The sequence below is a fragment of the Genypterus blacodes genome, unplaced genomic scaffold (assembly GCF_046128005.1).
Source record: "Genypterus blacodes isolate CSIRO-AG114 ecotype Tasmania unplaced genomic scaffold, CSIRO-AGI_Gbla_v1 ptg000039l_1, whole genome shotgun sequence".
In the NCBI taxonomy this organism is placed as follows: domain Eukaryota; kingdom Metazoa; phylum Chordata; class Actinopteri; order Ophidiiformes; family Ophidiidae; genus Genypterus; species Genypterus blacodes.
The window spans coordinates 1,327,386-1,351,389 of record NW_027466852.1 but is presented as its reverse complement, the minus strand read 5'-3'; the positions used below and the strand labels follow the sequence as shown (position 1 = coordinate 1,351,389).

Below are 24,004 nucleotides of genomic sequence, written 5' to 3'. Positions count from 1 at the left end.
AAAAGCATATATTAATAAGAAATGCTCTGCCATGGCTATGGAGATATGGCTTAGTCTCTCTACACCCGATTCATCGCAGTGGACAAGGAGAAATGGCAATGATGCGACTCCACATAAAGTCATGTGGTAGTGCACTGAGACAGCAGCTCGACACATTCTGAGTCATTCATGCCAGAGTAGAGTGAATTAAAAAGGAGACAGCATTAAAGAGCATTGGAAAGGTTTTATTTTATAGTCTGCAGTGTGTAGATGATTCTTAATGAAGTTAAAGAAAAGTTGACCATATTAACAATCTAATGTGGGGAGTTTAGATCATCATATTGTTTTCCATTATCGTTTTTCTAGGTCAAATTATTTTACCTCCGCCAAGGAATTTGTGGTTTGGCCTCGGTTGGTCAGAAAGACTTTGAAGATATTTGATGGAATTGTTGGTTGAGGCCTCAGTGATATTGACGTCAAGACGGATCAAGGAATGTTTTTCATTGAGTCCTTTTCTAAGATTTAGAGATTTGCTGATATTTTTTAGGGCAATCTCAATGAACAAACAGTGTATTTATCCCGGGGTACACAGTCAACAGGTTCCATTTGGGTCCAGTCTTATTATTAGTATCGCAATTTCTTCTGTTTGCATTGAGGAACATGACCAATTTTAGTATAGGCTTGTTCGGCCTTGGCGGAGGTACAAGTGCCCGTCTACTTTGTAACGTGACAGAAAGTTATCTCGGCAGTTAGTACAGTATGTCCAGTTTCAGGTGCACTGGTTTACAAACGGCCAAATCTAGAGTTGGCTAAACTTCACTTCTCACAGTCTGTACATCCGTCACTTCATCGTCCTCCTCCACTCGCCTTCTCGGAGCGTCAGAAATGTTTTGCTTTCTCAAGTATCGCGGCTGTAATAGTTATTGATTTCTCGATTTCTAACCGTGGTGCTCGTCAACGTTGCCTTCCGCCGTGATAAAATCAACGCCACAGCAACAACAACGCATGGATCCATCACATGATACATTTTTCTGTTACATAATAAGAAATACTTTTTGCTTTTTTTTTGTTTGAGCCACATGAACAATGATGCAAAAAGTAAAAAAAAAAAAAAAAGATGCAAAAATCAAATAACTTTACTCAATAAGAAGATAATAAATGTTCTCTCTAACATTCAGGTAGTAAGTTCCATAAGTCTCTCACAATGTACATATGATACATTCATATCTCCGTTTGGCCTCTCTGGTGTCCACCTTGCTATAAATCCGTCTCACACACAGAACATGGCGAGTGGGGAAACATTTTCCAATATTCCAACAAGATGATTAAGTAGAAATGTTTATACTATACTCAACATAAAGACTTGCTGTATTATTTACAATATATTCTGTAAAATTGTAAATCAGGTGAGATAAAAAGGCACAAAGTTTCCCTTTTTTAAATACAATGTAAACATCTCATCAAAAAGCATGCATTAACATTTTCATTTTACAAAAAGGATATCATTTTTAGACAAAGTACTTAAATATTGTTTTCCAGCAAAATATAATTCTCTCAAAAATACTTTCCCATTCATCCTATGAACCTTTAGACATTTTGCATTTAAAAATAAAAGGAGAAAATGGGGGGAAAGCAATAACAAAACGGTGAGAGATTTACCTAAAGGCTCCTTCACGACTCCAACACAACAATGCACAAACAAAGATGGATGGTATAAAGCGAGGCCTTCCTGTTAGTTATCCTGCTCGCCTCACCGCCTTTGTGCATCTTCACGCAAATCCCACCACAGATGAGACCTCATAGTGCGGCCCGGCGCCATCATGGCGAGGGGTCGAGGCCACGAACACAAATACGACATCCCAGTTACTTATCAAAATGGACAATTCCCGCTAGCTGCTCTGATGCCTCATTTCACATTATATCCCCTCTGTGCAAATCTAAACGTGGAAATACGATGCGGCTGATCCCGTAACGTCGCTGCAAAGCGCCCGCGTTGAAGAAGCGAGTCAACTATGCACGTGCTTCCCAGGGAAAACCGCCCTCCGAACTTACCCATACAGGCGTGGACACGTCAATACACACTCACAGGGCGAAAACGAACACAAAAAAAAATAATTGAGCGAACGAATAATCGCGCATCTCCACTGCGTTTCCTCTCCAGTGGCTCTAAGTGCTGTTCAGTAGCGTCATAGCAGCGTTCCAGAACGACTAAATGGTCCGGACGGCTGCCACACTTATAAGTACTTGGCCCGAATTGTAGAGAAAACAAAAGTCGGTAAAGAGGCGGCCATACCAACGCCATCATCGATTCCTTATCGAGCATTCACCCACATGGACCTCTAAACATTTTCTGTACAACAGCTGAATAGAATGTGGTGTTAATACCTGTACACGTTTGCCTGGTTTTGATACATTAGCCATTTGCTGTAAGCACTGCAGAGTAATGCTCCATGTTTGATTATATCCACATTACAGAGTGTTTAAACTGTTTCCATAGTGTATTCGCACGGACTATCTACGGTTAACTGTACATGTTTATGTTTGCTTGGCTTTGTAGAAATGAAGCACCTTAATGTAAAATGACCGGCTCGTTAAAAACTAAACCTTTGCAACAGACGTTTTACAAAATGCTTTTATTGTTTCTGGGAAGAGTAGATAAGTGTTGCTTCACAAAGGGCTGGTTTTGCGTTCATTGAGAGTAAAAACGGACATTTGGACAGGTGCTCTGGAGATACACAGATGACAGCAAATACTACGGACGCACCTCGGTGGGATCCGTTACCAGTGGATCCACCGAGATCATTTTGGTGAGCGCAGGGCCTCGTGTGTTTTTTTTTTCCTCTTTTTCTCCCCACTCTGCGAGTACTCTTCACCGTTTGCACAAAGTTCATAAATAGTGTCTTCAATTCTACACCACAATGCCTAAAAATAGTGACTTTTATGACATGGGATCTTCACGTGCGTTGTATTCAAGCTTCCTTTACACAATAGAAACACTTTTTATCTCAAAACAGCTTTAGCTTTGGACGTTTGCATATTAGTTTTGATTGTTTTTACTACATATTTAACAAAACAAAATTCAGTTATGAATGACGCCGACCAGGAGTCAAAAAATTGGACTTGTTAGATTTTTATGTGATTAATCAGCTTATGAAGATGCTCGTATAGCCCTTGGAATATATTCAAATAGACCTTTCGCCTTGAACAGTGAGCCTCCCGTTTGTCTTGCAGTATGTTGCTACACTGCAAAGCAAAATCTACGTGTTGGCATATTTTTCTATATATTCTGTAGTGCTATTGTTTAAGAAAGACTGCATAAGCCACAGTTAATGTTTGTTTTTTTTCTTCTCTCTAGAATCATAAGGGGATTTGCTGATCTGATTTTAGTGCATGTGGAGTGCATCTGTGCGGCTTTTTCTTCTTTTTTTTAAAAAAATGTGAATGCATGTGGACAGCATGTGTGTGTGTGCGTATGTATGTATGTGTGTGTATGTATCAGTGGGGTTTTCCTCTACGTGTGTGCGTCAAGAAACGCATCTAGCACATCCTAAGAAATGTATGGCTTTATCTCCATAGAAAATACTGTTATCGTCTTTGGGCCGGGGGAGTTGGGGGCGGTGGTGGTGGGTGGGGGTTGGGGGGGGTGGGGGGTTTTGCTTTGTCACATTTATCACGAGTCCTTCTCAAGGTGTTGCACTCTTGCTCCCACAAACACAACCACAGCACTGACCTGCCCGTGGTGACTACAGAGACAAAAAGGGGCTCAAATCCCCTCTCCCTGTTGTTTCTGTCCCGGGGGGGGGCGGGGGCACCGTGTCACTTCTTCTACTCCCCCCGCCCCCCCGCCCCCCAACATCTAGGGCCAAGGTTTGCTGCTGGCATAAACGGGGCGACAGGTGCGGGCCGTGGGCCAGGCCTGGATTGCACATTTTCTGCTCTTTTCTTGAACTTGTTCCTCCTCGGTTCCTCCTTCCTGGTTCCTAATGCCACGTCTGACCGAGCCGTTGAGTGAGTCACTTCTTGTGGAAGTAGATCGTGTGGGTGAGGCCCGACTCCACCTTTGGTATCTGGTCGCTGATGATCTCTACCAACATCTCGGGAAACTCCACCTTCAGGGCCTGGGACTCGCGGAAGGTGTAGAAACAGAAGTCCAGCAGATTTCCCACCAGCTGGTGAAGACAGACACACAATTCAGCGCGATAAACGGCGTTCTAATGCTTCTATCCTTCATACATATTGATGTAACGTAATTCATTGAATGCTTTCTGCTAGGGGCACTGACCCCTTATCAATCCTTTTAAATTGACCACTTGGGGGCACCACTGAATTCATTTATGACCTTCTAAGTAGAGTCATTCTGTCTGACTCTGCCAAAGACTTTATGCTTTCATTTTGTTTGGCTGTTTGGCTGTAATATTTCTCAAAAACTGTCAACAGATTTAAAAGGAGTTTGGTGGAAAGTTCAGACTCGCTGCCAAATTAAATCGAGATCGACTCAAATCTGTGCAGAACTTTTGGTTTGTTAAAAGGTATGAACTTTCTGGGTGGTGTCTAATTTAGAACAGAATCTCTTTCTCTTTTTATTTCTGTGACCTCTTGCCTACTGACTTTCTGTTTGGGACTTTCCGCACACTGCCATGAGGTCAAAGGTCGGATGAGCTGTGCATAAAAGAGCAGTGGTTAACCCAAGATCTGTTGCGGTGACCAATTTGTACAGATCCTAAAAAAGTGTGAGCTGGAATTGTCTCCTCTGTGTTCCATTTGGCGACGCAGGGCCGGTTACTCCCCCTTTCAAATAATCCGCCAGAGGGAAAGACTTGGGTGAATTAATCCTTAATCCAAGCCACAGTGCTGCAAACCCACTAAAAAAGCGCATTATCCAAATCTACAATACCATTTTACTCAAAACAATTCCAGAGATATTAGAAGCCCAGAGTGCCGTTCGTCCCAGCTTGTGTGGCTGCACGGCACGCTGAGAGGCTGCCAAGGGAAGCCTGTGCTGTACCGTAGGCAGTTGGCACGAGAGGCAGACGGGCCGAGGATACTTACATCATGCATGGCGTCCAGTAGCTTGGTGAGCTGGAAGAAGCGCTGCCAGGTTTGGCCAGAGTTGTTAGTTGCTTTTCCCACCGAACGCCGGAGTTCCTTAATGTAATTAACTCTCATCTCCTCGAACGCTGCTTGGTTCTTCAGACCCTCTTTAGGAACTGGGAAACACACACACACACACACACATTGTCACAAACTGAGTATTGATGAGTACTACTTGTTGATATTCTGACATGATTGGGAGTCATTTCCTAAATTGCACTGTAAAAATTCAAATTCAAAATTCAAAATCAAACATTTTAAATTGATAATTGATTCTTTTGATTTTGGACAAACAAAACTTGCTTTAAAATGGAACAGCTGCTTTACATCACTGTTGTCAGGAGGTGAAAGCATTGAACACTCATTTTAAGTTTTATTTGTCCGTTCTGCAGCCAACTCTCAAATCTGTCTGAATTACCAATGAGGACAATCCAACGTTCAAAACTGCATTTGATAGGTTTCCATCAAAACATAACTTCGCCTAAATTAAAAGCAAATTGAATATTCCCTGTGATGAATTACTGATCTCAAGCAGAGTCTCTTCTTTTTTCTCCTTTTCTTTTGGCAGAAACGCAACGCACAACATTTGCAGTTAATGAGCTAAAACGCACAAAACCATTAGTAAGTTCCTTTAGCGCAGAACTGTGCAACTGTATAGACTAATTAGAGATGCGCTGTGAGTTGTGCTCCAACTCCCACACAGTGGCCTTTATTTGGACGAATCTCCTGTTTTGACAACCTAAGCCAAGTTAGGAACTCATCTCGACCACTTTCAACTTTTAAAGTGGGTAATTAATTTGTGCGTGTAACACCAACGGGTGGCTGATAAAACTGGGAGGCAGGGTTGCAAACTAATCTTGGCATTATTGGATACAACAGTGATTACATGGCTTAAAAGTGTGATCCTTTTATGTTAAACAATCCTCCCTTATCTCACATTTTGTCCGGTGAACAGTGGTATTAAATGGCCGCCGCCCTCCTTCAGTAACGGGAGCTTAAGTGCTGTGATGATTTGGTTGGTGGCATTAATTGAAAGAGGGTGTAATGGAAGTAATGACACAGATATGAGGGATGAGATAAATACACAATCCATCAACCGTCCACACCGTCCGACCAAAGTCACTAATGTGGACGTCTGCCAAAAGCTTTTAAAGTGACTTTCAAGCTGCTGACCACCGGATTGAGAAACACCTCAGGGGTGATCACAGGAGGGAGTGAAGGGGTGGAGGGGGGAGGGAATTATCCTTGAGTGATCACCCAGACCTCCAGTACACACATTTGTCATGGACGGACTTATGACAACGCCGCCTCTGTATGGAATCATACGGCATCGCTTCAAAAATAGCCGGATGGATAATTGGATTGGTGAAAGTCATTATCGACATTGTGTGGAACATCACAAGACTTCTACACATACTGTACCTCTATCTATAGGGATCTCTCAACTGCAGCTAAGAGCCAGTCAAGCAGGGATACTAAACATAATGTACATTTCAAGTCTCTCTCTATCTCTCTGTGTAATTCTTTCATTCCAAACATCAGGAACAACAATATCAGAGAAAGAAATGAGGACATGTAAACAGCCTGGGCTCGGGTACAGAGGCTGTGATTTCTGAGCTGGTTTCATAGCTGACATGATCGTGCTAAAACCCTGGGATGCGTTTGAACCTTTTGTCTTCCTCCAACTGACCCACATATTCCCTGATTAGGAACTAAGACAAGCCCCTAAAGGTGGAGCACCGGACCAAAGTGGGGTATTACACCATCGTAAATTGGTGTCAAACTGATTTTCGCTGCAGGTACAAAGCATTTACAACTAGGCCATATTTCTTCAGTGGAAATATGAGAGCAGCTGCATTATTATGGGTATTACAAGTCCAGGAAAGCTAATTTCTACTGCACTTAAAATAACAGAAAAAATCCAACATAACTCATCCAAGTCTGCCAGATGCCATTGTGAGACATGTTCCCCTTCTAACCAGTGTGTCTTTTAAGGACATGCAGCTTCCTGCCATGCTTTGCAGGTACTTATCTAACTGACAGGTTTGCTCTTACTTTTGATTTACTATCCAAAACTATTCATCGGAGAATTCTACAACTGGCCCCTGAGAATGACTAAAACACCTAACTGAGCACGGTGACGCTTTAGGGTCTTACAGGAAGTTTAAATTAAAATGCAGTCCAAAAATAAATCCGCATTAATATATCAGACTAATGACTGCTTTGCGTGGAAGTGGTTTTATGTAGGGCAGTTACCGGGGCTTTACGTAATTTGCAGTAAAATGCAAGAGACGCATCAGCAAAGCCACCGCTGACTTTCCCAGCTACTTCACAGGGAAGAAGGAAGTATTAAGGAGACATTTAGTAAAATAACCCATAACAAGAGATCACCTAGCTATGCTGTTGGCTTCTCAGTTGAGGTTGGGGAAGTGTAACTGGTTTGAACAGGACACTGCTCCTGTACCAGCTCCAAACAAGGTCATGAGACACCGCAGGCACAGTGAAACCTTAGCCAAGGTCAGAGAGGAATAACATCTCTCTCTTGCTCTCTTGCTCTCTTGCTCTCTTGATCTCACGCACACGCACACACACACACACACACACACACACACACACACAATGCCCCTCTCTCGAACACACACATACACACAGTTAACACACGTTAGACTAGCCCAGAGGCACACACACACTCGGTGACTCCGGCTCAGCTGACAAGTTCCGACAACTCCTCTATAAACATTTCTGCAGGTACTTCTTCCAGCTCTAACATTATCAGAATGACTGGAAATGAGTGAGCTGTTTTGAAAGTATTTGGAAGTGCTTTTGCTGCTGAAATGTTTGTGAACGCTCCGTACAGTCGCTCCATCATTTGCAAGTGGAGGAATTTCTCTGCTGCATATCCCTGCGTCGATTTTATTCACACCCTTTTGCTTTAAAATTCCGAGCCAGGTTTGAAGAAAGTGGGGGGAAAATAGCAGGTCTTGGAGCACTGCCTGGTGCTTGACTGGCTTTTATTAAGTACAGCAGGGCTGACTGGAAAACCTCCAGAGGACCAGCTAGGAGAGGAGAGGGAGGCCACAGCAACAGAAGGACCAACTCCCCCACCCCACCACAGGCTTTGTCTTCCCGCTCTCTCTCCCTATAGCTATGCACCTGTCTCTTTCTCAACAACACTGTCAACATTTGTCTGATTCCACTCTCTAAATCTTCTCCTTTTTCCCTCTTGGCTTCCTGCTACATTCACTTTCTTCCTTGCCTCTCTGCACATCAAACATCTTAAGCCCAACCAGAGCTCCCCTGCCTCCAGATGACTCAACAACGCTGAGTTTATATCAGGGAAATACTTTCACACCTCCTCTTCCTCTTGTAACTGTATGCACTGTACAACTCAGCCAGACCAACATTACACCAGTCTGCAGCTGCAGGAATGGATCTCTAACAAACATAACAAATATATTCAAATGTATTAAATTATATTATATGATATTATTTTATATTATTTTATATTATATTCTATTATATTCTATTATATTATATTCTATTCTATATTTGCATATGTAGAGAGTATTACAATTATTTTTACAACTTCCACATTGGCCAAAAAGTCCTTATATTGTACTGATTACATAGGAAGGCTGCAGATCAAAAATCATCAAATGTTTCAATCAACATGTAGATGTAGAAAAGATGTATTTGAAAAATCTTGCAATTTATTTCTAGTTTTGTCATTATCATTATGTAGCCTTTTACATTTGCTTCCTCTGTTAACAACAAACAAGGCCTCAGAAATAGCTGAAGAACATCCAAGGCTTATTTGATGTTTACAGCCACACACTGGTTTGTTATCCTCTATGGTAATGCTTTTGTTTTGAATTTTTCATAACTGTAGTGAAACAAATTGCACTGATCTATGACTGCAGTCATTATGTAATGGTGTTGGAAAATAATGTGAGCCAAATGCCTCAAATTTCAACGTTTCAGTGGGAAGTATTAAAGGTTCTATGCAAGTCCAGCACTTCCACACCATTTTGGGAAGTGAAAAATAATACCAATGAAATAAAAAAATACTTCTCCAGTGAGTGTTTCCACTTGCTGACATGGGTGTCCAAGTTCAAAGAGTTTGAAGCCAGGCTAGCGTGCACAGTATACACCCCCCTCTCTGCCTCAGCTTTGGAAGTCAAATCTGTTCACCAGGTAACTATAACAGTTTAAGCAGTGGTTTTAAAAAGCAGGATTCTGAAGCGCCGCATCCTCCTAATTGCTAACAGAGAAGAAGTGATGATCCGGGACAAGCTGCTGACATAATGACAGCTGAAGATGATGGCGTTTGGTCACAATGCGTTTGGTCACAATTCATTGCTCACTGATGAATATAGTTTTGCTTCACCTGCTTGACAGAATCGGTGATTTCACGTCTCCAGGCGCTCAGATTTGTCACACAGACGCAACGTGTTCACTGCCGAGGCATGTTTACCATCATCATCATGGTCAAATCTGCTGCCAACTGGTTCGGAATCCACCTTTTGATGCTCTGCCAGTGTTATTCTGAATATCACGAGTCAGCGATTACCCAAACTGCCTTCAAAAAATCCCTACAGAAAGCTGTGAAACTGAAAACAATGCAGTAGAAAAGGGAACAGAGCTGCAGAAGCATTTGCCTGCTTGTAGAACTCCATTTGAATGTATATTTTTGATGATAACCCCAACGTTACGCAACACAAATACAAAGGGATGGTTAATTAATGGTAAGGTTTTGGTCACTGTTACTGGTTCTAACCATTTCAACTTCATTCCTACAGTACCTATGATTAATGTGCTGTTCCTATGGAGATGACACCAGCCAAAATCAGTTCTGGAACACTTGCATTGCTTCACTGCATCACAGCTGCTGCACCGACTCGGAACTGATTAAAATGTTGAAAAAAATGTATATTTAAAATGTTGTACTTGTCCAAAAGTTTGACCATTAATGGACTAATGAGGTATTTTGAGGTACTGCTACTTTACATCATTATTTCCATTTTACATATTTATTATATATTATTTAGTATTTATTATTATTTATTATTATTTATTAGTTATATTTATCTAAATAACTAAATATAAACTAATGTAATTTTTCCTTTGATTCTTTCATTTCTTCTGTCCTTCTTTCTCTCCTTATTTCTTTCCTTCTTTTCCTTCCTAACTTCTTTCTATTCCATTCCTTTTTTCCCATTCCCTTTTTCCTTACTTTCTTTTTTCAAACAACCTAAAACATAAACCATGAGCTTTGTGGTTTCGACCCGGTTCTTCCTCACAGGGTCCCGTCTCCCCCCCCCCACCCCATGTGCCCCCGCCGCTGCCTACCTGTGCTGAGAAGCAGGAGGACCTTCATGGAGAGGAACTCGTCGTAGGTTAGCTGCAGCCGCACAAACTCCTGGCTCACCTGCCTCATGCCTACACACAGGTCGTACATGGCCGACTGCTGCATGCGGTCCCTGAAAGAAAGAGCAAAAGAGGATGTGGGAGAGGAACATGGAGGCACAAACAAATGTATGACACAAACTCAAGCATTACAAGCTCCCCAAAGGTCCACCGTGCTGCTGCAGAGTTCTATCCAATCACTCACTCCACACTGCTCATTCAGTGACTCACTAATATACAGTATGTCTCCATTAACTCACTAATTCACTCAGACGTTTATTCATTCTCTCGCTCCCTCGCTCGCACCAGTCCGGTCACGGCCGTTTAGATTAGTGCAACAACGTTACGGTGCAGATGAGGATCCTGCTTGCGTGGGGCTAAAAGCAGAATACCAAATCCCTCCAGATTGCAGCATTCTGCATACAGTATCGCAGCACAGATGCACCACTTTTCCAGAACCGCAGCAGCCTAGGAAAGACCTCCCTTACTGACCAGAGTCACCATAGAAACACTTAACAAGGAGCCAGAGTGAATTTTCAACTCCTTTCTGTCTCATTTATGGCAGCAAGGAAGCACAGAGTTGACAAAAACAGGAAAGACACGTTAGAGGGGACGAAGCAGGAGCCAATCAGAAATGTGCCGTGCAGATGCCACAAGATTTTCGGGGGAATCTCTGGCTGCCGATGCCACTTCTGTGCTATAAATCACCACCGCATCTAGAATACTGTAATTCAATGCAAGTGGTGTGGCTCCACTTGAAAGAGGTCGGAAGCTTTTGGAGCTTAACGCAGCAAAACCGCTTTGTTACATCATTACAGATTCCACTATGATAACTACGAGACTAATCATTCATCAGGTATCCCACCAGTAATTAGACATAAGACTGTATTTTCTTTACACACACGCACACACACACACACACGCACAGACACACACACACACACACACGCCTGCCAGTTGGACTAAATTACTGACAACTTACTTGCCTCTGCAAGATGAGCAGACCCATCTCCCCCGCCCCCCCCCCCACACATACACAGCCGCCCCCAGCAGTGTGTGTGTGTGTGTGTGTGTGCGCGTGCGTGCCCGTGTGTGTGTGGTGGTGGGGGGGGGGGGGGGGGGGGGGGGGGGCTGAGCTGCTTCGCAAAGTGCAGCATAACATCCCTCGATACAACTTTGGGCTGGAGTTTCTAAAGTCTCCACACGTTTTTTTCCTCCTAATCTTGCTCTCTCTCTCTCTGTCCCTCTCTCTCTCTCTCTCCCAACCCCAACTCTCTCCCCCATCTCTCTCTCTCTCTCTCTCTCTCTCTCTCTCTCTCTCTCTCGCTCTCCTCCCGAAATCAATTTTGCTGAATCACTGCCCAAAATGAGCTGCTGGTTTTGGGAGGAAAGAAAAACTGGCAGCAATCTCGCTCCTTCACCCACCCCACCACCGCAATTCTCTCTCTCTCTCTCACTCCCTCTCTCTCTCTCTCTTTCTCTCTCTCTCTCTCTCTCTCTCTCTCTCTCACTCCCTCTTTCTCTCTCTCTCTCTCTCTCTCTCTCTCTCTCTCTCTCTGTCTCATTCTCTCTCTCCCTCACTTGCTCTCAGTCCTGAACTCTCCCTATCTGCGTTTCTATGGAGAGAGATTCAGGAAGCAGCTCTCAAAGCAGAGAGGAGAGGCAGTGAGAAAGTTCAGATGCACCTTTGTGCTTCTGGAAGTGGCAGGAAAAAAAAAAGGTTTCGCGAGTTGAAACACCTCATCCACAGTGAAGCTGCTGTGTATTGTTTCTTACTTTACTCTGCGTCGGTTTGATGATCGGCTGATGCATTTCATTTCCCTACATTTGCACGTGTTACATAAAGCACGTCTGCTCACTGTGCACAGACATGATGAATCTGCTGCTTTGAGAACTGTAGGCAATGCGCCTTTGCATTTACTACATGTCAAAAGAATAAATGACGAAGATAATTCTTTGATGTGCATCTACCTTTGTTGTATTTACTCTCAATCAGTGACAGATTTGGGGCTCTAATAGCTGAGCGAGTGGACTGTCTGTTCAATAAATGCCTTAATGTCCCGAGTCGATAAGCACTAAGTAGCTATGGAAACAAGTGTACGCTGCCCACCCCCTCTCCCCTAAAAGAATCGCAGTCAGCTGCACTGAGCCTTTCTGCATGTAGCTTCTGATGCATTGTGCACCTGGAGTTGTTGCATGTTATTTATCAAACAGAGTCCACAGCCAGGAAAGAAAGTTTGCCTGTCAACTGAGCGCATTCTGCATGTCAGCAGTGAGGAAGTGCGCCTGATCCTACGGGCTTATGGATTTAGATAAGATAAGAAAATAAATTAGTGTGCTTGAGTTTTGTGTTATTGTAAAGAACCTCCACAGTGGTGTGTGTGCGGAAGAGAACCTTTGTTCTGCAGAAATGTCAATGAAGAGGAATAATCACGCCACCAAAGATGTTAAGAAACCTACACCGCATTAGTTTAAAAGTCTCCGTGCTAATTTGGCTGCAGTTTCCTTCAGTATTCTAGTGAGACGTCAGCCACATCAACACCATCTCCACCCTCCACCTGCTCCACTCTGACCTGCTGCTGCGTCCCGCTCCGCTCCGCTCTCTCTTCGCTACACTGCAGTGCGCTCCAGTTGCAGTGGCTTTGTATTTTTTATAAGCTGTTTTTCTCTCATTCGTCTCGTTACACAGTTTCTTCAGTTCTTTATAATGTCGTTTAACGACTCTTATTGCAAGAATGTAGTTTGTTCACACATAAGGCCATAATGACATAGCTGTATGAGTGGGAGACAGATTTACTCAGGTGCAGTTGCACTGCAGTAAATCCGTCCCTCCAGCTTTTCGCAATTCCGCGATGGTGAAATTCAATGCAAATTCAACAAAACACCACTTTTACCCGCAAAGCTGCATAATTTCTATTTCCATTTCCAAATCATCCAATTCAATTTCCATTAATTTCTACCACATAATTTTTATCACATAATTTAATAAAATAACGCCTGTTCTATGCATATTGTTTGGGTTTCTTTGTCAAGTAGATCTATTTCAACTATGTAAATAATAATCATGATAAATAAAAAGTGTGTTGTCAAATTTGGGGAAATTTAATGCAGCAAAGTTAAAGATTTTAGAAAAAAATCCCCAAAAAATATCACAAAATCCTGGGGGAAGAGATACCTTTTTTTTGAATTTTGTAAACAGCATCACTGCTTTATTGTTTCTGTTAGTCAAACTGACCTGACCTTTGTGTGTAAATCAGCTACATACATGGGTTGCAAGTACAAATCGTATAGTTTCATATAAATCTGCCCCCTCTGCAAAGTTAGGACGAGTAGAAAAAAACGTAAAGAATTAACCAACAAAGGGAGACAGATTAACGGCAGATTAAAGGATAAATCAGACGGCTGGCCAGTAAAGACACCTTTAGCTAAGACCTGACCCTAAAAGACACGGATGGGGTGAGAATAACATCATGTGACCAACATCCAGTAACACTAAATCTGGACAATCCAAAACCTCATCTGACTACCAAACCCATCTGTCAACCGGGCAGACCTGCTGCAGTCTTTGGTCTTCTTATTTATGGGTTCATTGTGAATATTTACATGTAATTTACTGTGTAATCTAAAAACATAAATCAAAATTTAGGGTTGATAAATGTGAGAGAGTGGCAAACCAATAAGGACCCTGAGCAAACTAAAGAGGGATGGAGTCTTTGTAGCTGCGTACCACACATTTCTTATTACTCATTATGGACAAAAGAGTGACTCGCACTGACCTATAATTGCAGTTGGGCGCCTCTTCTGCTTCTCCACTGAATTTGCTCCTCTACAGAAGGCTGCCTACAGAGGTTGCTATTCTCCTTTTCAACTCGTCCCTCACCATTCAATTGATGATCAGCGGTGCACTACAGCTCAATGAGAAAAGCTACCCCCCCCCCACCCACACATACACTTCTCCCCTGCTTGCACTCTCCGGTGCAGATATATCAGTACAGATCAAGCGGGCCATTGACTGCCCTTGCTCGGCTTTGATCGCCCGTGGCCCGAGACAATTAAGGAGCCATCTGAAGGCACAAAAGCATTTCCTGAGCTGCGAATCAGATGCGAGATTAGAACCTCATATAAATACATCATCACTTACGGATAGAAACGTCATTACAACAAAATATTTGGCTCTTTGAGGAACAGGAGGAAAATGCATTCTTATGAGCTAAAGTCCAATACCAAAGTCATGTTTATGCATACTGGCACATCGGATGCGGTGCTGAAAAGCGCAGATGCTTCTAAACAGTCTTTGTCGGGAACCTGACTGAAAGCTCTCCAGGATAGAAAACTGTTCAACCACTTATACACTCTGGAAAACAAATTATTCTTTCTCACATCTGTAATAGACATGTTTGTATAGAGGAGATCCCGCAGGACATCAGACGGTAGCAAATGTATTTTAAATGTGTCGAGATGTTGAAAAGACAAACGCTGCAAGCTCCCATTTGTACTCGCTGTGATTGGACTTGAACAAAGAGACGAGTTCGCTCAAATGTTGGTACTAGACCCTCTGCCATGCCCCCCGCCCCCAAAAAAATTCAGGTGGAATGAGAATGGTGAGGCAGCCTGACCTCATCTCTTTGTAAAATTTTGAACAATTGCTAAAAGTCAAGTCCAGTGCGATCTAATACATTCAGAGCAATCAGCACAGTGTGGAGTGGACAGTGGAGGAGAGACCTACTCGTTAAAGATGAGGTCAGGGGCAAAGTAGAGCATCTGTCCATTGGTGTGTTTGTAGGAGCGCCAGCTGAGGCAAAAGGAGGACAGACACATCCACGAGTACTGGATCAGGGTGATTTGGTCCTCAATGGGGAGGCCACGGAAACCTAAAAACAACACACACATCACATAGCACACATTTACACACAACGGGCATAGAGATGAGGCAGCATTAGAGAGGCATGAGAAACATCTCTATGCTTTAATGTGGCTGGCAACACTTCCACGTGAGCATCTGTCTCTGTGTGTGTGTGTGTGTGTGTGTGTGTGTGTGTGTGTGTGTGTGTGTGTGTGTGTGTGTGTGTGTGTGTGTGTGTACCTGTAGGTGCTTGCTGTAGGTGCGTTACAGCCCATGTGTCTTTGACTACAGCGTGGTGAGATTATGCCATATTTGTTTTGACAGAATAATCACCGAGCATTCACATATTCTTGTTTTGTGCAAATCCCACATGACTCCCAGACGTTGCCGCGTTTGTCTGTACCGCTCCGTAAACAGACTGGGATGGGAAAGTTGCAAAAATTTCAACCGAAACCGTTGCAAGAAACTTAAACAAAGGGTGCGGTGCTCGGGGTTATGCGACTGTCTCAGACTCGATATGTCAATCTGAAAAACAACAATTTTCAATATTTGTGATGTTGGTGCATACAGTGGGGTGCAACGCTCGCTGTAATGATTTGCATTGAGGCCGGGTGATTATTAAATATGAAAAGAACTAATATGAAATGCTTGAGAGTTGGTACGACGGTGGTCTTCACACTGTTCCCATACCATCTCCAGTCTCCAGTCTTCCCTGTTGGCATGTGTGTTTGCATTGCCACATCTAACTGTAAACTGAATGCAGGCGATGGCATATCTGAAAGTCGAAGGTACCCATTTTGACCCTTCTGTCTGGCTCCCCTTCTATTTATATGTCCGGATATGGCAAGCAGACACCGTGGAGGTATCAAATATTTGCAATACAGCAAATTAAAGCGCCTCAAAGAGCTACCTGTAAGGCATCTTTCAATACGTCTCCCACTGACTGGCATTTCAGGGAAACTTGTATGTCTCTTTCACTTTTCCGCGCCACGGCTCACAGGTAGACACGCTATTAATGAGGACAACGTGAGATCCTCTTTTTCCAGGATGGCATCTGATGGCGGCGATGTAAATGAGTTGTGTTTGTGAATCTTAATCTTCACCCCCTTTGATCATAAAATAAGATTTCATTGCTAATCTTGTTGAAGCCCTCACAGAATAATTTAAGCATCTAATAATTTCGGATTAAACGCGCCATGATAAAATGATCAGAGCTACATTATTACACTGGGGGGGTCAAAAAGTGAAGATTTATCTATGATCTCATCTTTACACCTCTAGTCCAAAAGTCTCTATTTACATTCCACTAAGCAGGGTTAATGACAGCACAGCGTTTTACGCGCTTTCCCAATTCTGCCTTCGAAACATTCCTGAACAGCATTCATGCCGCGGCCCACTGCTGCTCTGCCGGTCACTAACCTGGAAGTACTTTGGCCCACTTCACCATGCGCACCATCTGCTTTCCGGCGAGGCGGTTGAGGCTGGACAGCAGGTGGTCGGTGGTGTCGGGATGCGTGTTGTCATAGCCGCAGTACACTTCTTCGGGCTCAATCAGCTCCAACACACTGCAGATGGAGGGCGACAGGAAAGGTGTGACCACCCCGGCCCCATGGGGAACCAGCGCGTTGGCAGCGCTGGCGGTCAGCTCCTTCTCTGAGGAGAGGTACCCTCCTCCCACTCCACCAGCAGCAGTTTGGCCGTCCTTAGATCCCTGCAGGTCCTCGTTGACTCCCTTCAGCTTGCCTAACTTCTTTGACTTGCGAGCTGTGGGAAACACAACTGGCTTCATTAGCAGCTAGTTCTCATTTTAAATACAGACAATGAATGCAGAACCTGTGTGTGAATATTGGTGTCCACTGTATTTGGTGTGTAAGATTCATATCAATATTCAGTCAGAGGTGATAATATAGACATCAATTATCGCTTCAACAGCACAGAAAAAAAGGAGTCAAACTTTACACATAACCTGTTATATCAATTTCTAAAGGAAGATGTAAGTTACAAGAAGTTACTGTAAGGATGTTAGGTTGTGAGACTGTTCAACACCAAGAGCACAAAGTTACACAACCGTGTTTCATTCCAAAGACTATAAATCTAAGCAGACCCAGGACGACAATACAGTGCCATACTAGGCATGCCATTATCCTTTCTAATAATACCTTATTATTGCAATACGGATAATAGTGGGATTGTCAGCATTCACATAATAAACTTCTTGTGGCTCTATATGATTCAAATGAAACCTTCATAAAGATTCACATTTGTTTATATAATTGGCAATTTTGTTGTCTTCATCATTTATTCATTTTGTTTGTAAAACTCACTCACCTGATTCTACAAAGTCGCAAAGATGGATGCTGCTGAGTTTAAACGTCTGACTGAGCAGCTTTCCACTGGCATCATTAATTTCACCCCGGATACCACAGGTAAATGTCATTCCACTCAACAACAACACACTTTTGATTAATTTAAACTCCAAAAATGAACTAAATACTGTTTAAGCACAAAAATAAAGGTTTGTGGGTGTTTCTTTCCCCCATTGGTCACCATTGTGGTCACAATGACTTTGATAATCCTATTTGCTTTTCTTCTTTTTGCATGTTTGAATTTAACCTCATATGGGAGAAGGACAACTAAATGGTTTTTTACATATGACTATTACTATAGTTTCATAGCCACTCAGTGAATGCATTTCTATCAAATCGATCACATTTTAACGCTGAGATATTCACATCCCACTCAGCAACAGTATTGAACTTCTTCATAGCATTCCTTTTTCAGCTGGCATCCTATGGAGTAATGCATATGCAGTGTAAAGTTACGGTACTATATACTATATGAACTCCCTCGCTCTCACACACACACACACACATACTCTGCGACTCAGCATTCCCAGTCCTCCGCTGACTACAGCCAGACCTACTTTTTCATTTCTATCATGCCTCAAAGGTCCTGCCTGACACACCTGACAGGGAAATCTGAAATGACGGCATGAAAACCTCACCTCCAAGGTTCATCCCGGCCTGGAGACACTTCCGTACGCGGCATGCCGGACAGTTTTTCCTTCGGATCTTGTCGATGATGCAGTCGTTCCTCCCGGCACACAGGTAGTTGTGTTGACCTACAGAGGGAGAGAGAGAGAGAGAGAGAGTGTGGCGGTTTACTTATGACCCAGGCAGAGATGGTAACTCAGTAAATGAATAACTGAGTGCTATAATTATATCTCCATTACATATTTTAGACAGCTGTACTTTTAGTACTATTATTTCACAGATTAAGATTATTCATAAATGTTGCTGTTGCCCGGTAGAAATTCTTCTGCCTCATACTTGTTTTGATGGCACAATGTATTTTAAAACTACTTATTTACTTTACTCTAGCATAGAGGAGCGAGTTATACTTACTGACCTGAATAGAAAATTTTAGATGAAATTTTTACCTCCATTAGTGGGTGAAAGGGTTTTTGGAAAAACTTTGTTTTCCAAGTTCCATTATCACATTTGAAAAGCTCCACAGTGTTGTTGTTGTGAACCCCATGACCCCGTGGAAATCTTGCATATTGCTGATAAAACAAAATGTACTTAGTGAAAGAAAAGCAGAAAAAATGTGCCTTAAGTAAAATGTTGAATGCTACTTTCATTTTATGAGTAAGAGCGATATTATTAATTATTAATATTAATATTATATATAGCACATTTGGTACACAGGAGCAATCCAGTGTGCTTCACATGATCAAAAGCAAGAAGGAACATCCACACAGAAATAGAATCAAATGAAGGTACAAAAAATATAAAGCAGTGATTAAGAAGACACTGATATAATTAAAAGATAAGTTATATATATATATATATATATATATAATGCAAAATACTTAAAATAGGGAAAAAAACATTGATGTCTAGATGTCTGCTTCCAGAATTAAAGTACATTAGGAATAAAGTGCTCATTTTAGATCTGAATCATAGGCACCTATAAAAGAGAAATGTTTATACCAAAGATTAAAAAATTGCTACATTTGGGGCACATCTAATTTTCTTAAACAGCTTGTTCCAGTTGCATACAACATAACAGCTAAATGCTGCATCCCCATGTGTAGTTCAGACTCTGGTCTGTACTAAGCTGACCTGAGTCCATGCATCTAACAGCTCTACTCAGTTTATATTCTTTAAGCAGACCAGTGTTTTATATTTAATCTAGTTGCAGCACTTTAAAATCTACCCTGTAACTAACTGGAAGCCAGTGTAAAGATTTACGAACTGGTGTGTATTGTTATTAATGTAATTTTGAAGACGATAGAAGGTTATTTTAGTGATTGCTTTGATATGGCTGGTTTGTCTTTACTTCATTGGAGAAAATTTGGGCTCATCCAATGATGTATCTGCTCTAAACACTCAGTCAGGTGGTGAAAGAGACAGATATATTATCATCAGCATAACTATGGAAATCAATGCTATAGAATGTGTCCCAAAGGCAGCAGGTAAACATTAAACTGAAGAGGTCCCAGAACCGATCCTTGGACAAGTCAACATGTTATAGCCACTCCATCAGATTCATAACTGTCAATGGCAACAAAGTAACAGACAGATATTACCTCCATAAACTGAGTCCTCTAGTTTATGTACCTGTTTCTAAGCAGAGACAGAGCTGATTTGAACATCTAAATCAAATAATTAGTCGAAGAGGACACAGAAGTGATAAGAGAGGCCAATTCCTTAACCATAGCAGAAGAAATGTCGAGACCTTTCATAAATAATCAAATGAAGAGTGGCCTCGGGCGTGCGTAGGTTCTTTCACATGTAGTGAGAGAACAAAGGGTCAAGTAGTGCAAAAGGTTCTTTGGCCTTATTGTCTACATGGTTATCTATGTGGATGTTCAGATCTCCTGTTATGATAAAACAAAGTTGCAATCAATGGTGTTTACTGACAGTAGTTCAGCAAAATCATTAATAAAATTTGGAGAGTATCTTGGAGCACCTTTCATATGAAACTGAGCTATTCAAAGAAATACAATTACCCAGTGTAATCTCTTTGCACTCCTCCATTCTTGCCAGTTCGGCAGGTATTCAAAAAGCTGAAATTTAATGGTGCCGTCTCTGTGGGAACTCTAGCACTGCTGCCTTCTGCTAACCACGTCTCAGTAAGAAACAGAAAATCTAAACGGTAGGACATGATCATGTCATTAACTAAAAATAATGTGTTGGCTAGAGAGCTGATATTAAGTAGAGCTAACTTTGCAGAGATAATAGGAGCCCTTGGGACAGTCTGAAGGTTTTCGTGATACAAGTAACAGATTAATACAATGGGATATTTGTTTTCATTGTGACATGGGCCAGAACTCAGTAATGGAGAAGTCAGGAGATCAAGCCCACGTACTTCGCTTCTCAAGGAATCTCAAAGGACTGACTGGGTTTCAAGCTCTTGTCTGAAAATACGTGTTTGCAATTTGTGTAAAATGAATGTCTAATTAAATATAGAGCTTTTATCCACAGGCCTTTCCAATGACCCATTCATTCATGCACTGATGGCAGGGGCAGATCATGCAAGGAGCCAACCTGCGCATCAGGAGTATTTTTGGGTTGAGTTGTCTTTCACAGGCTCTGTAGGGAGAGCCCGGAATCTAACCAAGTACGTTGCCACACGCCCTGTTGCAACAAGCTCAAAAAAAAAGAAAAACCTCATTCGGTGGTATTGAAATAGGAACTAAAACAAAGATGGCATGACATAAAAAGACTCAATGCATCAGACTACATGCCCATACATACTGTATGTGTGTTTTCAATTTCTAAAAATGTGTTTGCTGATGGAAGGGGGAACAAGCGTTATGTGAGTATCATCTAGAGTTCTATTAACATTGGGAAAAGTCTTTCTGCAATTATTGCTGCCATTACAGGAAATCATGTCACAAGAACACTCCTTTCATACATCTTCGCTAATGTGCACCTGCTCTTGGGAGACGGAGAGATTTCACGTAGAACTGACCCCTGCATGTAATATTATTTGCTTAAATACATATGCATAAAGGAGAGAAGCGAACCTTGCAATGACTCACAGAGCTGATATGCAAACTGCACTTCCAGGCCCGAGCGCCTGTTTAAGACATAACGAGCGGAAAAGAGCAGAACATGTCAAAGCTGCGTACCAAACCAACGCAAACGGCTTTTGTGCATTGAACTCTAAATGTTACAATAAGCAATTAGTCAGACGGCACCTCAGTGACACACACACACACAGCAGAGTGACACATGTTGTAGTAAATCTTTCTATCACAACAATCGGAGCTATGCTGATTATGCTGAGCACCAAACACGTTTTGTGACATAAGTGGAAAGATTTGAACATTTCATCTTCCATCTCCACTCGAAATGTATGGAGCTTGACATTTTCAAAGATGACTGGAGAGTAAAGATGAAGCTAAACAAGATAACTCCTATTAGAGGTAAAATCCTAGCAATAATAATGATAATAATAATGCCAGGCGGGCGTACGACATACATCTCTGTCAAGGGCCGTTTGTATTATGGCTCAACAAGGAAATCCCTCAAATGTCACAGATCTACATTTCATGATGATCTTTGTGAAAATGATTGAAATGCTGATTATTCCACGCTCACATTGCACAGCGTGGCTGACAGCGATTCACACCGTATACGGCACCACGGTTAGAGGATTTTCTGGAGCCGGGCTGGGCAGTGGCTGGCTGCATGCGAGACTCTGCCTGACAGTGATGCTAACGCGGTGAGAATCCCTCCTGCCTCCTGCCTCCTGCCTAGCCCTTAGCTAAACCCAATGATCTCCCATTTCAGAGTGCTTCCTTCCGCTCCACTAACTCCTCACTGTACAGCTCCTCTCCTCCTCCACTCGCTCCTTCTTTATGCCTGCATCTTCATCCCTCCCTTTTCCCTTTTTCCACACGTCCGCCAGCCTCTGAGCACCATACGCCCACACACAGGCAGGCTAATGCTCCTCCACACACACACACACACACACACACACACACACACACACACACACACACACACACACACACACACACACACACACACACACAGTCATTCACTCCATCTCTCTCACTTGCACATACTGTACGTTTACAAGCAAAGATGCTCTACTTTTGCATTTTCAAACACACTGCAAATCAAGTATCTGCTCGGAAACACATAAAGCGCAAAAGGAATTGTGAATTATGGCGCTGTGACCCCAAGGTCACGTGGTTCAGCCCCATTCGGCTCGATGTTAACGTCATGGGTACTTCTCACGATGTATTTCCATGTTTTGTGCAGGAGTTTGCATGATGTTTGCAGATAGAAGCTATTGCGCATTATTTGTTTACATGCAGTTTGCAAGCATGCACTGAAGTGTACGTATTTGGCGCACGGTCGTTATTGCACCGACATTGGCCGCATTGGCATTTCATGTGTAGGACTGAGCAGAAGTTGTTTTCTGAGCTTGCAAGAGAAGTGCGCAGTGTGTCTGTCTGGCTGCTGCCAAAAGCCAAGGAACCGAGCTGCAGGAGGAGAGGCAGCAGCTGTAGCCCCACCACTATTTCTGGCTAAATCACATGACCGTTACATAAGCCCATTTTTCTTGCTCTAAAAAACAGTAAACTGCGACACAGGAAACACAACACAGCCGTCCCTGCCCCCAACCCCAACACACACACAAACTCATACACACTTGCTTGTTTAGGTCAGACCAAATGACAATTCTGAAAACTCTGGAGCCCTGCTGTCCATGGAGCGCTTTGCTCAGAGCCGTGGATGTTGTTAATAATTGTTAGACTGAGATGTGACCAGCCAAGTCATCATTCAACGGTTTGTGTGGGTCTAAAATAGTTGCACGTGCACTCAAACACACACACATAAACAGAACTGCTTCCCTTGCTGAGGTGTGTTTCATGTGAGGTGGATTTACTGTAAGCGAGATTTTTTCAGGATAACGTTACATAAAACTGCAACAACAAAACAAAGCTTTGATCTGTTCAAAGAAAAGTTTGGTTTTGTTAACTCATCTTGACAAAATCCACATGCGACTCACCCAAAAACCTTTCACCTCTGCTTTCCCATTTATTCAGTAAGAGCATGTCACAAAGCCAAAATCCTATGGAGACATTTTCATGCTCTGCTCCACGGAAATGAGAAAAAAGATCAAGATTTCTTAGATACTGTATGGAATTTGGCGTCCCTTCCCCCCTTTTGGTACAATGCACGCTTTGTCAGCGTTCTCTATTACATGGCAACCCTCAGAGCTCTTTAATGGAGTCCACTCATGTCTACTTTTAGCTGATGATCTCACAATCTGGCAGCAACCCGCTGAGTGGCCTCTGTTGTCTGTCAACTTCAGCATACACCAGTTATGTCGACATTCTTTTGAGTGGGAAATGCACCATGGCGACTGGAGCGAGGGGTGTGTGGGGTGCACCCCACTGAGCCCTGCAGTCCTGCCGCCACACACACACACACACACACACACACAGCAGATACACACTTCAGGATAAAATGTCGCCCTTAACCTGACATTTTTTAATAGCCACTAGACACACAAACACACACTCAAGCCGTCGACTGTGATACAGCCACTGACATCGATAATACCGCTTCGACTCCGTGCACACTGAGTGTCGTTTGGCAGTGGCTGGAAATGTCTCTGTTGCTCCGGTATTAAAGCCATAAAACTAAAGGATGTGAG

At 42.6% G+C, this 24,004-nt stretch overlaps 1 protein-coding gene across 1 annotated transcript in view; it reads right to left on the bottom strand.

Annotated features, from left to right (window-relative positions):
- Positions 1-24,004, bottom strand: part of nr3c2 (nuclear receptor subfamily 3, group C, member 2) — a 61,281-nt gene continuing 37,277 nt past the window's right edge. The window contains exons 4-9 of the mRNA XM_076147697.1: positions 18,324-18,440; positions 16,739-17,083; positions 15,203-15,347; positions 10,420-10,550; positions 5,029-5,186; positions 1-4,148 (exon numbers count right to left, since the gene is read on the bottom strand). Coding sequence (XP_076003812.1) covers positions 3,993-4,148; positions 5,029-5,186; positions 10,420-10,550; positions 15,203-15,347; positions 16,739-17,083; positions 18,324-18,440 — 1,052 coding nt within the window. The 3' untranslated portion in view covers positions 1-3,992. The remainder of the gene's footprint in view (positions 4,149-5,028; positions 5,187-10,419; positions 10,551-15,202; positions 15,348-16,738; positions 17,084-18,323; positions 18,441-24,004) is intronic.